This window comes from Nyctereutes procyonoides, unplaced genomic scaffold (assembly GCF_905146905.1).
Source record: "Nyctereutes procyonoides isolate TBG_1078 unplaced genomic scaffold, NYPRO_anot_genome, whole genome shotgun sequence".
NCBI lineage: Eukaryota > Metazoa > Chordata > Mammalia > Carnivora > Canidae > Nyctereutes > Nyctereutes procyonoides.
In genome coordinates, this window is record NW_026575036.1 from 22,319,284 (window position 1) to 22,334,793 (window position 15,510).

The following is a 15,510-nucleotide window of genomic DNA, read 5'->3' on the forward strand; positions in this document are numbered from 1 at the left end:
GCTACAGTGCTGAGCAAACTTTCACATTTCAGGATGGGAACTGGCTTGAGGATCCAAGTGGTGATTGTTGGTCTCATAGAATTGTAGTGGTGGGGTGCCTGCATGGTGCAGTCCCTTAAGCATCCAACTCTTGGTTTCAGCTCAGAGTGGAGTCTGCTTAGGATTCTCTCTCCCTCTTTCTCTGCTTCTCCTGCTCATGCTCTCTTTCTAAAAATAAATAAATAAATGTTAAAAAAAAAGAATTGCAAAGGCAACATTGATAATTAAAACAAACAAAATGAAAGATGTTGGCATTCTCTCATGGCCATCTGTGACTTCTTTGTGCTGGTACTTAGTGTTCAGAGGGGAACTGAATGTTTGAATTGGCTCTCAGTTTTGCAGTGAAAAGTGAAGGAAAGCATTCTGCTAATGCCTGCTTGTTGTATTTTTTCTCTCTAAACATGATTAGAAATATGATATTAAATCATTTAAAATTCCATTGCCATATCACATTTCATTTTATATATTTAGCACTTTGAAATATCATACCTTAATTGTAAAATTACATTTGCTACCTTGAGCCAAGCATCCTTTTATTGTAGTGGTAACCTTAAACCTCTATTTTTTAATAGGATTCCCAGATTTTTATTTTGCTATGAGAAATTATGAAACATGATCTGACTTGTTTTGGCTGAGTTTCAACATTTTGTAAAAAGAAATAAAAGTGATTTTTATTTCCTTTTAGACATTACAATAATTGTGCAGCATAATCAGAAAGGAATGTGATATTCATGACTAGAATAAAAGATTATAGACATTTTAGGGCATGAATAATAACATATATTAAAACAGATAAAAGCATAATTATGTTGAATCACTTCAAATGCTATTTTTAGTAGTATAAAACATAGTCAAATTTTGGCAAGTTTGTTTGGCTCAACTTATATTAGGAAATTCTCTACATTGCTGCTACCTTGTTTTATTAAGATGAAATTGTATAATAGTAACTCTAAGTGTGTTAGACCTTAGAATCTAATGCTAGTTCTTCTATGTCTTCACTTAATGCCTGCATTCAGGCTATCTGTGCAATAAGTATATCTTAAAATGGTTATGAATGAAAGAAGGAAAACAATATTAACTGATGTAGTTACTTAAAATGGAAGTTCAGTCTTTTTAAAAATCCAGAAGCTATGGTGAAGAAGTGGTTATGACTATGAATTATACCACATTTGGGGGATTATCTGAATTTATTTACATGCTCTACTCTGTCTCTGAGCACCAAATGTATATTTGATTAGGATGTAAAATGAGTATGTTTCCAGATAAGGTCAAGATGATATTAATTTTTTTAGAATATCTGCAGATTTGTAGCAGAAGAAAGAAAGTGCCTTGCTATAGGCTATGTCCTTCTTAGAATCAATAGTTGCTCATTGCAGTTCTGTCGCTGGCAGTTCATGTGACGTGAACAAGTCCTTTAACTTTTGGTAGAAGCATTTTGTGCACTTTACCAATGACACTTAATGCACACACAAAATTTACACTTCCTTACGAATAACTGTGTGATTCCTAGGAGCCCACCTGGTGGTTGGGAATTTTTGGATTAGAAGAACTCTGTTAACCCTTCTTGGTCTCACTCTTTTTTTTTTTAAATATTTATTTATTATTTATTTTTTTAAGGGAGAAAGTAAGAGAGAAAGAGAGAGCACAGATGGGAGGGGCAGAGGAAGAAGGAGAGAATCTCAAGCAGACTCCTTGCTGAGCATGGATCCTGACATGGGCTTGATTTCATGACCCTGAGATGACAATCTGATCCAAAACCAAGAATCAGGCACTTAACTGACTGCATTACCCAGGCGCCCCCCCTTTTAAGACTATTATTATTCCAAGAGGAATCAACAACAATTGAGAAAAAGCAAACAAACCAGAAATCTGAAAACATGAAATTGAGACTAACCACTCAAGCTGATAATTATGTATGAGTTTTTTTTTTTTCATTTGATTGGTGGCCAGAAACCAGACATAGTGAAATTGATGAGCCAGTGCATCCTGCTGGTGTTGGCTACAGCAGGAAAGGAAATAATCCAGATAATTGTTTAATTGGATGCTACTTAAAAGAGAAGCTGGAATTCCCCAAGAATCATGGTCCAGAGTAAACATCTTTTCAATAATATTGGTTAAATAAAAACCCAAGGATGTTGCATTGATGGCCAGTATTTATGAGGTTCCATTTTTATTGCCATGAAAATACTCCTTTTAACTGTTTCCTGCCAGTTCTTGACAGTCTCTGTTGTTTTACTGTTCAATGTTAAGTATTTCTAGATGATAATTTCCCAATATTATACTTTTCATGAAAGAGGGAAATAAATGAAATCCTTAGTTACACAGTTACAGAAGGATAATATTCAAGAGCTTCCTATGAATAAAGGGGAAAGGAGAAAAAATGAGTGGGAAATATCAGAAAGGGAGCCAGAACATGAGAGACTCCTAACTTTGGGAAATGAACTAGGGGTGGTAGAAAGGGAGGTGGGGGGTGACTGGGTGATGGGCACTGAGGGGGGCACTTGATGGAATGAGCACTGGGTGTTATTCTATGTGTTGGCAAATTGAACACCAATAAAAAATAAATTTATTAAAAAAAAGCTTCCTATGAGAGGCAATCTGTACAAAGGTTATGACACAGATTGTCATAAGTCAGCCTGAATGCGAATCATCTTATATCACTTATATTTTATGGAACTTACAAAGTCTGTAACTCAGGTGAACTTTTTGTGACTCAGTTTCCGTTCTTGTAAATTGCAGTGGTGATAAGAGGGTTGTAGTAAGGGTTATACAAGTTAATTTGTGTAAAGTGCTTATACCAATGCCTGGCACATTATAAGTGGCATATAACTGTAATAATAATTGGCTACAATTGCTGTTTCCTTTGTAACAGTTTCACATAAAAGTGACTTTTTGTGTAATTTAACTGAGTCATGGCTGTTTTAAGCTGGTGTTCTGACTGAATTATCATACGATGGTAAAGTCTATCAATTTTACAAGAAGTGGCTGAGAAAGGCAAGCAACATACAATATATTTTCTTCTGCAGCTCTTTCTAGAGAGAGGGTTAAATATCATTTTAGAAGTGGAACGACCAATTAATGTATTTTGGTCCCTGCTTTTCCTTTCTTTTTTCCATTCACTTGGAAATTTATTTTTAGGGCTCTTTCTCTGAGCTGTATGCCTTCATATTTAATGATTGCCATTTTAATTCTTTTTATAGTAGTAAATATTAAATATCAGGCAGACTTCTTCCTTTAATTTCCCTTTGGAGTAATAAAATATTACCAGTAAGTTTTTCTTGGTATCTGTAGCAATACTCTTTGTCAAAGCAGAAGTACTTAATAAAGCCAGGAAAACACCTGAAAAGCTCTTAGAGTATTATATATTCGATAATTGAAAATATATCAAATAAAGCAAAAAGCCAAGAGATGAATTTAGGAAGTTTTCACACAATAGGCATTATGATAAATTCCAAGTACCAAAAAGTTTTAATGATTAATTTTAATGTTTTTTTCAGAGATTATTAGCATGAATGAGAATAACTCCTTTGTAAATCTTGAAAGAGATGAAGTTTCTGATAGCTCAGCAAACACTTATTCCAAACTCCCAGATTTTGATACCTAAAAATGTGCCTCTAAATATTTAATTTTACATCACCAGTTTATAGATTTAGACCAATGAAGCAATTAGAATATGAACTCCTTTGTAATCAGCTGTCCTCACAAAATGAGATCCAGGTATCGCTCAGGAAAAGTACGGGAGTGATATTAAAAATGCTAACCTGTAGACTTCTGGAGAAGATGGTGGAGTAGGAGGATCCTAAGCTCACCTTATCCCATGGATACAACCAGATAACATCCACATCTGTGTAAATAACCCAGAAAATGATGTGAAGATTGACAGAACAGAGTGTACCTCTAAATGTAGTGAAGAGGCCACATCAAAGAGGGTAGGAAGAGTGGAGATACAGTCTGTGGCCAAAGGGACCTACCTGCATGACTATCCCTAAGAGGGAGAGACACGGGGGTGTGGAAAGGGAAGAGGAACAGACACTCAAACCAAGCACCCCAGGCACCAGGGACCCAAGTGGGGAAGACAAATTTCTATAATATTTGGCTTTGAAAATCAGAGGGGCCTAACAATCAGTGGTGCTTAAAATATGGAACATTAAAAATCAGTGGGCTAGACTCTGGGGGGAGCCAGGAGGGCAGAGTCCCCACCTGTAAAGAGGTAGCACAAAATAGTCCTGCTGAGATACAGCATAGAAGCAGCAGTTTGAAAAAAGCCTGGGATCCACAGGAAGGAGATTTATTTACTAGTCTCAGAGCATGTTCTGGAGGGATGGGGATCTTTGGGAGACCCCTCTAAGAACACAGAACTGGTAGGCACTTTTTGCCTCCATTGCTCCCCAGCTGAGATACCTTTGGGAACCAGCACTGAGCAACACTGTCCACCTAGCTTGCTAATAGTGCATACTACCCATGGACATGTGTGTGGAGCTTCCCTCTCTCCCCCCACCACCACCCCTGAAACCCAGCTGGCCTGACTGGAGTTTTCCCTGGTGGCTGCAGATCCCTTCCCTCAGTGGATGAGCATAGACTTTGCAGGCATCACATGTCACACCCCCTCCAGTATGCCCTTGGCCACAGCCCATTCAAACTGGTGTCACAGGCTTGGCAGTATGCAGACAGCCCCAACAAGGTTCAGCATCATTCCAAAGTGACTCCTGACCCAAGGAGAGGGGAAAATGACCACACATACCAGTCCAGCTATAAGCTGTGCCACCAATGAAAGTTTTCAAGGGGTAAAACTGGGAAATCACCTGGAAGTTCATGCTATTGTATCTCTGGCAAATGCCTGGTCTGGCTCAACTCAAGCCCAGGACAGCCCCAGACTGGCCCACTAACAACACAGCGACCAAACTCTACCCACAATAGGCAAAGAGAGCTAGTACAGATAAATGGATTGAAGACAAATGTTGTTCAGCCAAAACAGTAGGGCTCATGCAAACCACACAGAATACCCCTGAAGTGCCAGGTTCTGGTGAACAGGGGACATGCACTGCAGGGCAGGATGTCTTCTCACTGCATTCGAGAGCCAAAAATGTAGCTGACCTTTCCTAACACATAGAAGTAGATGCGGAGAGTTGGACAATGAGGAGACAGAGGAATATGTCTCAAGTGAAAGAACAGGACAGAATCACAGCAAAAGATAATACTAAAGTAATGATCATAAAGGTACTACATTTGAGAAAAGAATGGAAGACCACACTGAGATCCTCAACAAAAAGAAAACATCAAAAAGAACCAATCAGACTCAGTAATTTAAATTAAAAATACACTACACATAATAAAGTTAATTAGAGGAAGCAGAAGAATGGATAAATGACCTGGAGAACAGAGTAATGAAAAGCAATCAAGCTGAACAGGAAAGACAAAAATTAATAATAAAAAATGAAAATAGACTTATTTTCAGCAACACCATCAAGCATAATAACATTTGCATTATAAGGAACCCAGAAGAAGAGGGAGAAAGGGAAGCAGAAAATTTATTTGAAGAGATAGCAGCTGAAAATTTCCCGTATCTAGGGAACAGATATCTAAATCCAGGAGCCACAGAGAACTCCCAAAAGAATCAACCGAAGAAGGTCCATACCAAGACAAATACAAAGGAAACTGCATATGGCTGTCAGCTGATTTTTCAGCAGAAACTTTGCAGGATAGACGAGAGTGTCACAATATAGTCAAAGTGTTGAAAGGGAAAAACCTGCAACCAAGAATAGTCTATCCAGCAAGGCTATCATTCAGAATAAAAGTAAGTAAAGAGTCTCCCAGACAAACAAAAGGTAAAGAAATTCATGAGCACTAAATCTGCCCTACAATAAATATTAAAGGGAGCTCTTTGTATTGAAAAGGAAAGACCTAATTTGGAGTGAGAAAAGTAGAAAACACAAAGCATTAAAATTAAGTATATCTTTAAAAAATGGTCAAGGGACTCACAAAATAAAATGCTGTAAAGTATGACACCATATACCTAAACATGGAGGGGAGAGAGGTAAGGAATGAGTTCACCCTTAAGTGACCGTCAATTTATTATAGACCACTATATGCATGAGATGTTATATACAAACCTTATGGTAGCCACAAATAAAAGAACAGTAATAGATATGAAAAAAACGAAGAGAAAGGAATTGATCACCAAAGAAAGCCAGCAAACTGTGAGAGAATAAGAGAAGAAAAGAACAGAGAGAACTACAAAAGTAACCATAAAATAAGTAACGAAACAGCATTAAGTACATACCTATCAATAATTACTTTGGATATAAATGGAATGGATAAAAAAGCAAGAGCTTTCTATAGGCTGCCTACAAGAGATGCACTTCAGACCTAAAGGCACATGCGGATTGAAAATGAGGGGAGGTAAAGGATTTATCCTGAGAATGAAAGTGAAAAGTAGCAATATGTATATTGGATAAAATCATTCACCATAAAAAAAAATCATTCACCGTGATCAAGTGGAATTATTCCTGGGATGCAAAGATGGTTCGATACTCACAAAATAATCAATGTGATACATCATATCAACAAGAGAAAGGGTAAAAACCATATTATCATTTCAACAGATGCAGAAAAACATTTGACAAAGTACAATATCCATTCATGATAAACACTCTCAGCAAAATAGGATTAGAGGGAACATATCTCAACATAATAATGACCGTATACAAAAACCCCACATCTAACATCATATCATACTCAGTGAGGAACACTGAGAGCTTTTCTCCTAAGATCAGGAACAAGACAAGAATGCCCACTTCATCACTTTTATTCAACATAGTATTGGAAGTCCTGGCCACATCAGTAATGTAAGAAAAAGAAATCAAAGGCATCCAGATTGGTAAGGAAGAAATAAAACTTTCACTATTTGCAGATGGTATGATACTATATATAGTAAACCCTAATAATTCCACCAACATACAACTAGAACTGGTAAATGAATTCAGTAAGTTCACAGTATACGAAATCAATATACCAAAATCTTTTGCATTTTTTACACTAATAATGAAGAGGCAAAAAGGAAATTAAGAAAATCTCATTTACAATTGCACCAAAAAAAAAAAAAATACCTAGGAATAAACTTAACCAAGGAAGTGAAAGACCTGTACTCCGAAAACTATAAAACACTGATAAAAGGTATTTTTTTTAAGATTTTATTTATTTATTCATGAGAGAGAGAGAGAGAGAGAGGCAGAGACACAGGCAGAGGGAGAAGCAGGCTCCATGGAAGGAGCCCAACGTGGGACTCGATCCCGGGTCTCCAGGATCACACCCTGGACTGAAGGCAGCGCTAAACCGCTGAGCCACCCAGGCTGCCCTGATAAAAGGTATTGAAGAGAACACACAAAAAAAGAAAGATATTCCATGCTCATGTATTGAAAAAACAAATATTGTTTAAATGGTCATACTACCCAAAGCAATCTACAGATTTAATCCAATCCCTATCAAAATACTAACCACATTTTTTTTTTACAGAAGTAGAACAAATAATCCTAAAATTTATTTGAAGCCACAAAAGACCCCAAATAGTGAAAACAGTCTTGTAGAAGAAGAACAAAACTGGAGGTGTAGCAATCCCGGATAGATTTCAAGATATACTACAACACTACAGTAATCAAAACAATATGGTACTGGCACAAAAATGACATATAAATTGATGAAACAGAAGAGAGAGCCCATAAATAAATCTAAGATTATATGGTCAATTAATTTTGGACAAAGGAGACAAGAATATGCAGTGGGAAAAAAAGACAATCAAATGGTGTTGGGAAAACTGAACAGCTACATGCAAAAGAATGAAACTGGGCCACTTTCTTACACCATACACAAAAATAAACACAAAATGAATTAAAAACCTAACTGTGAGACCTGAAACCATAAAAATCCTAGAAGAGAGCACAGGCAGTAACTTCTTTGACATCATCTATAGCAATATTTTTCTAGATGTCTTTTGAGGCAAGGAAACAAAAGCAAAAATAAACTATTGGCAGTATATCAAAATAAAAAGCTTCTGCACAGTAAAGGAAACAACAAGAATAAAAAGCAATGTATTGAATGGGAGAAGATATTTGCAAATGACATATCTGATAAAGGGTTAGTATCCAGGACGTATAAAGGACTGATGCAGTTCAACACCAAAAAAAAAAAAAACCCCAAATTATCTAATTTAAAAATGGACAGAAAACCTGAATAGACATTTCTCCAAAGAAGACATACAGATGGCCAGTAGACACATGAAGAGATGCTCAACAGCACTCGTTATCAGGGAATTGCAAATCAAAATTGCAATGAGATAACCACATCATTCCTGTCACAATGACTAAAATAAAAAATTCAAGAAACAACAAATGTTGGTAAGGATATGAAGAAAAAGGAACCCTCGTGTGCTATTGGTGGGAGAGAAAACTGGTACACCAATGTGGAAAACAGTGTGAACCTTCCTCAAAAAATTAAAAATAGAATTACCCTATGATCCAGTAATTACGTTACTGGTTATTTACCCTAAGAAAACAAAAACACTTATTCCAACAGATATGTGCACCTCTATGTTTATTGTAGCACTATTTACAATAGCTAAATTGTGGAAGAAGCCCAAGTGTCCATTGATTGATGAATGTATAAAGAAGAGGTATACTCACACACATACACCCACACACACACACAATACATGCTGGAACATTATTCAGCCATAAAAAATTAAATCTCACCATTGGAAACAACATTTATGGAAATAGAGAATATAATGCTAAGTGAAATAAGTTAGTCACAGACAAAAACGGTATGATCTCACTCATGTGGAATTTAAACAGCAAAACAATAAATAAAATTAAAAAGAGACAAACCAAAAAATAGACTCTAAGCTATAGAGAACAAACTGGTGGTTACCAGAGGGGAGATGGATGGGAGGTGGATGAAGAGGTGAAGGGGATTAAGAGTACACTTATTATGATGAGCACTGAGTAATGTATTGAATTGTTGAATCACTACATTATATACCTGAAATTAATATAACCCTATATAGTAATTATATTGGAATTTTTAAAAAAAGAGGCAGATCCAACTGGAATGTCACTTTGGACATTTACTCCTATCGTAATGCCTGACCCTTGGATGAAACAACTTATCTCATGCTGATAAGGTTGAAAGTCATATTGAGGATAGAAGAGAAGGAAGATAAAAGGAGCTTTGTTCAGATACTGTTGGGCCAATACACTATCCAGGGATTTCTTATTTCATGAAATGTATACATTTTTCACTTGCTTAAGAGAAAAAAAACAAAACAAAACAAAAAACACAATCAAATGGACTTAACGTGGAGAGAAATTTGTTTAAAACCTGTAATTCTGGGGATCCCTGGGTGGCTCAGTGGTTTGGTGCCTGCCTTGGCCCAGGGCGCGATCCTGGAGTCCTGGGATCGAGTCCCGCATCGGGCTCCCAGCATGGAACCTGCTTCTCCCTCTGCCTGTGTGTCTCTGTCTCTGCCTCTGCCTTTGTCTCTCTCTCTCTCTCTCTCTGTCTATCATAAATAAATAAATAAATAAATAAATAAATAAATAAATAAATAAACAAATACCATAATTCTTATGTTTGACTATATAATATTCGCAGCTTCGTTCAGTTAAATCATAATAGTTATTTAGGATTTCTTCCATATTTAATTAACCCATTTAAATTTCTGGAAATGATGAAAGGTTTTCTAAATGGTAGTAGAGACAATCTGTGATTTATATTTTGGAGATCATGAGTGAAATTCTTTTGACAGTTTGCAATTTTAATAAAACAATTTTATTAAAAATTTTGTCTTTCAAAAAAATTTAAGTATATCTTTTCTATTTGTGGGGGTAGGAAATATAAGGAGGGGTTCATTATATTCATTATACCAAAGTAAAACTTGTTACAAATAAGTTAGTGTGAAAAAGCAAACCCAGTATTTAAGTTTAGAAAATTGTGCTTTGTTCAATTGAAAAGAGATGGTCTAGGATAGTCTGTATTCTTCTTCTTCTTCTTTTTTTTTTTGTATTAATTATCAGATATCAGAGGGCAAAAACCATTGCTTAATTGCCAAAATGGGTATCTGTTCTTCTAAGGTGTTATTTCACCTCCATATATTTTCTTTCATTTTTCTTTTCTTTTTTATTTCCTTTTTTCTTCCTTTTCTCTCTTTCTTTCTTGCAATTATTTTCAAAATAATTCCTCTTTTTTATTTTCCTTTTTACAGTTTAGGCAAGATCAGGTACATTCAGGGTGGCATAGCTTCAGACTTCTTTTTACAATTCAAAACAATATCCAGATACCAATATAACTCTGAAAGCAGAGGCTTAACTACAGTATAGACAATTCTCTGGTAGATTAAATTTTTGCTGCCTACATTACAGATTTACTTTGAATGTCAGTGTTAAAGGCTAATTTAAGGACTCTTGATTTTTATGTAAAGCTAAGTTGTTACAATTTCTACAAATATTCATTGAATTCCATCTGATATAATTATGAAGGATTTTATAGGGGTGACAAAGATAAGAGGTAAACTCAGGCCCCTAGCATCTATCCTATAAGAAGGAATGAGTAAGCAAACATGGTGTGATCTACGCCACAGGCCATCTATGACACAAATCGTATGAGGTGAAATGGCTACACTGTTGGTGTGTAGAGATGGTTCTTCCATGGAGCTCCTCAGGCTATGAGGATGATGAGGGGATTGGTCTAACTATCCCTCTCTTTTATAGGACACTAATAGAATCCGAAGATTTGTTCATCATTCACCATCTCCTGTGCTCCTACAAATACATGTCTACTACCCTCAGTAAATGATGTACATGTAATGAGAGCTACGTACTAATGCTCTCTTTGGGACACATATTGCACTAGCCAAGGCCATTTGTAATATTTTTATTGTTAATTATTTGTTCTATAATCATTATCTTAATGTTCGTAAGGGAAAATCTTGGGATGGATGCTATCATACCGTTTGTTAATTGCTCCTGGAAGAAAGCACTTCATTTGCTTCTTTGTTCATCTTCATTTTGGTAAATATGCCTTGGCAAAGGGTGGACATTTAATACAGCGTAGATAACATCTACTCTTCACTGTCTCTATTATTATATCTAATGTGCTTTAATGAACATCTGGTTCCTTGCAGGACGGTTCTCTTTACTCTGACTTCTGTGGTTGTACTTGTCATTACAACTGACTGGATCAGCTGGGACAAGCTGAATCGGGGGTTTTTGCCCAGTGATGAAGTTTCCAGAGCGTTCCTGGCTTCTTTCATCTTGGTCTTTGACCTCCTTATTGTAATGCAGGTAAGTGTTTTTGTATTTCCCTTCGATCACTAAAGCAGCTCTATGCTTTGTTCCAGTATAACAAACACTGTGTGTGCAGTGAAAGGCTCCATTAAGCTAGAGAAGTGCAGAGTTTACAGTTGCTATTTGTAGGGTCTTCTCTGATCCTACTTTCAGCAGTTTTACTGGGAGGATATGCCAACCGGGCTTTTATGAAAGGAACACCAAAAATTCATTGTATGAACATTGCAAGGTGGGCCCTGAGTAACCATATAGCATGGTGGTGTTTTCTGCCAACGCTTCTAAACAAGGCAAAACAACAACAAAAACCCCTGTCATTTAGTAAATGAAAAGCTGCAGAGATGAGGATGATATAAAGCCAGCAAAACATGGATAAGCAATTGCCGAAGCAAGTCAGGGTTTTATAGCAGTGGAAATAGAATGATGTAAAAATGCTTTTTCTGGTTATGGAAATTATCACTTTCTTTCAGTACTCACTAGAGATCATTCCATTTTCATGTAAACAATATTTCTGCCGTGCTCAGCAACAGACTATTTTGTACAATAGCATTCCACTAACCAGTGCTACTCATGTAATCTGCTGTGAATGGTTTGGGGGTCTTAGGATCCAAAAATGGAGGAATGTTCCTTTGTATGAAAGGCCAAAAGAAACATTAACTATTTCTTGGCACTTTATGTTGCTCATTAAATGTCCATTCATTTGCTAGACATTTCTTATTGGTTTTAGAAGGCAATTTTGGGTTTTCCCCTCCTGAGGCATTAGAAGTTACCAGAACAAAGGCCTCAATTGCTGAAGGGAAGGTAAACACCATTTTGTTCCAAATTTATGTGAGATTTCACAAGATAGCAGCTTAGTTTTCTCATTTCTAGAGGCAAAGAAAGGCCTTTAAAAGTGATATTCTGTAGTATCTTAAAAGAGAATAATGGCTTGGTGTTTTTTTATGTTTTGTTTTGGGGTTTTTGGGCTATGTAATATAGCTCAGGCATTAGGTTCAAGATGATTTCTAGAATATATTGCTATTTCAGTGGATAACAATATAAAACATGATATCAATTTTAAAATTGAATGTCTCATCTAAAAATTGACGTGTTTCTTTTTTATTTTCTGTGGCTAGTTTAGCACAGTGGAGAAAGTAAGAAAGCACTGATGGGTTCCATATCTGTCTCTTATTTGCCTCCTCTGGATATTTATAAAATCAAATTTGTAACACTAACGCAATAATGTGTTATGCATTACTTGTTTAGAGGCTGTTTTTGTCTTCTTTCATCTAATACTCCTAAATGATTACTTCCTTATGTAAAATATCTGCTTTGGCCAAATGGCCTACTATACCTCTTTGAACCCATCATAGAATCAAAGGTATCAGTAGCCGAGTAGACCATTGTCTTTTTTTTTTAAATTTGCATATATGAGAGCATAAATTTTTTTGATTTTGTACCACTATCCATCACCTTCTATCCTCTTTTATAACATTTTAATTATTGTTCTAATAAGGTCACAGAAATCAGGGATTTGAAGGAGGAAAATATAATATTACAATTTACAGGTATTATGGACTCGCTCAAAAAGTACTTAATAAGGAGGGATAGAAGAAAGGAAGGATAGTCAAGATTTATGTAGGCAGAGTCAGCAAGACTGGGAAGGGGAAGGCATTCTAGATGAAGGAAATGACATGAAAATGTGGAGTCAGTAAAGTGCTGAAGTGTTCAGAGAGTGGCCAGAGCCCCAGTTGATTGAATATGGAGAGTTCATGCTGGGGAATATATCAGTTTGGACCATTTTGGCTACAAGTAATAATAACCCCGCCAAGCTAGCTTAATCAAAGGGGGAATGTATTACTGCAGTATATGAATGTCTTATGAAAGAGAAGGAATGACAGTACATTTTAGGGACACAAGAAAGCAGAGACCAAAGTGTACCAGGGAACCCAGACCTAGCTTTTATTCTCCATCTCTCATCTTTTTTTTTTTTTTTAAACTCCTGTTTCCTTTCCTCTCTTACTGCAAAGCAGCATTTTCAGCATCCCAGTTCACATGGAAGAAAATGGCCATAGCCAACACTTCAGAGGGAGACTGTTCTCTAATTGTTAGGTTTAATTCCAGATTCCTGGGGAAGAGATTGCAAGAATTGGATTGCACCCCATCTGTGAAATGATGAGGGGTGAGTCCACAGAAAAGCAGGGAGATGTTGGGCCTCCAAAGCCAAATTAATTGATGTCTAATATGAGGAAGAGTCCAAAAAGAGGCCCGAGAAAAAGGGCCCTTAATTCTTTTTCTCTCTCCTCCAGTGCTGAGTTAGCCAGGCAGGCCTGTGGATTTCTCTTTTGCTATGTCTCTTGTCACTTAATCCTTCCTTCTAATTTCTCTACTTCTATTCAGTTCTGACTCTCCTCTATATTACTGTTAAATAATCTCCTATATAGAACCTTCTGCTTCCAGATGTCCCCTTGTCCCATACACACTATAAGGCTCAGCCTCATAAACTTCCAATCTGAAATGCCATGTTGTACTTGCCTCTTAGCCAAAGTGGCTCCTCGTTGTCCAAGAATAAAGTCCAGATTCTAAGAGTGTGCTTTCAGTGCCTTCCACATTCTGGCCCTGGGTGTTTGTTTCTTACATGTTTTTATGCTCTAGCTCTACCCAGAGCAAAGGACTTGTGTGGCCCTTGACTACAGCACACTTATTCCAAGATATCTGGAAGCCTCTTTTTCTTCCCAGATGTGTCTCTTCTTGCTCTGCTCATCCAGACCCTACCACTGAGGACCATTCCAATTCCCTCTCATGAAAACCATATAATCACTTCCTCCATGGAACTCCTGAAGCACTTTTTACCTGGACTACAAATCACCATTTCACTTTTTTCATACTCTATGGAGCAGGAACCATAGCTTATGATTGTATATCCCTGGAGTCTCCCTAACACAGAGCCTTACATGGGCAGCAGTATGGCCAGAGTAATAGCTGCTTGATGTGACATTTGAGCACTGCATCTCATGCAAACTCTGCCCCCCTTTGGGAGCATCATGTTGAAATTTCGGGAACTAGTGTATGTGAGTTTAAGGAAGAGAGTGAATTTTAGGAAGTAGAGCCGACATTTAAAAACATATAGTACAAATGTCCTGACAAGTCCAAAACTAAGTAAACTGTGATCTAATTCATTCCAGAATTACATATTTCAGACAAAAGAAAATAGAAAAATAGCAAAATTAGTGGGAATGGAGGGAATAGTTTTATTAGAAGATTTTCTCTCATTGGACTCATTTAAGTGATTTAAAAGCAATTGACCTTAGACTTTTCTAATACTAGAAAAGTTCAACTTACACTATCAAAAGATATTTTAATGTTTAGTAAGAAAAAGAAAAGGAAAGAAAAGAAACCTTTAGAATATGGCATTACTCCTGTAAAGATTTTATCTTAATAAAATTAGTAGGTCAATTCTGAAAACTTTTAGAGAAAGTATAATTATTTTTATGAATATTAAATAGGATTTTTCTACATTTATCATAAAAGTCATTTGTCATATCACATTTTTCTGTAGTTCTACTAAAGTCACTAGAACTAAAGCATAAAAGGACGCCAATAAAATATAACATGTAACTCAGATAAATCACACATTTCTACAGACCATGAGAAGTAAATTATAAAAACACTTCTTTCTGAGGAAATCTTATCTAAATTTCTGTTTAATATTTATAATTTTGCCATTTGATTTTTATATTCCTTTAGCTCATTGCATAAGTACTTAATTTGCAGTTACATCCCACCCATTCATCTCTTGTTAGATTGAAGAAAAGATATATCCAAATTATATAAGAGTTAAAAAGATAATGTATTATAATCAAAGGAAAAAAAAAGTGTTCTAGGAGTCCACCTGTTCAAAACAGAGATCATTGTAGACAGAATAGTAGAACAAAACTTCAAATAGAGATGAGAGTATAAGGGCAGGCAGCTAGAATTTGAAAAGGCAAAACAATAAACAAGACAATTTTCTCCAGCTGGGAGTAGTATCATAATCATCACAATAAAAACTTTGTTTTGGTCCATTAAATTCAGAAAACATTTATGAATTCTATTTTTGACTTGTTGAGGAACCTCCACACTGTTTTCTACAGTGGTTATACCGATTCACATTCCTATC

General features: G+C 36.2%; 1 protein-coding gene across 3 annotated transcripts in view; it reads left to right on the plus strand.

The window, feature by feature from the left end:
• Positions 1–15,510, plus strand: part of TMEM117 (transmembrane protein 117) — a 475,906-nt gene that overhangs the window by 380,661 nt on the left and 79,735 nt on the right. For all 3 annotated transcript variants that reach the window (XM_055318966.1, XM_055318965.1, XM_055318967.1), the window contains one exon: positions 11,213–11,372. In XM_055318966.1, coding sequence (XP_055174941.1) covers positions 11,213–11,372 — 160 coding nt within the window. The remainder of the gene's footprint in view (positions 1–11,212; positions 11,373–15,510) is intronic.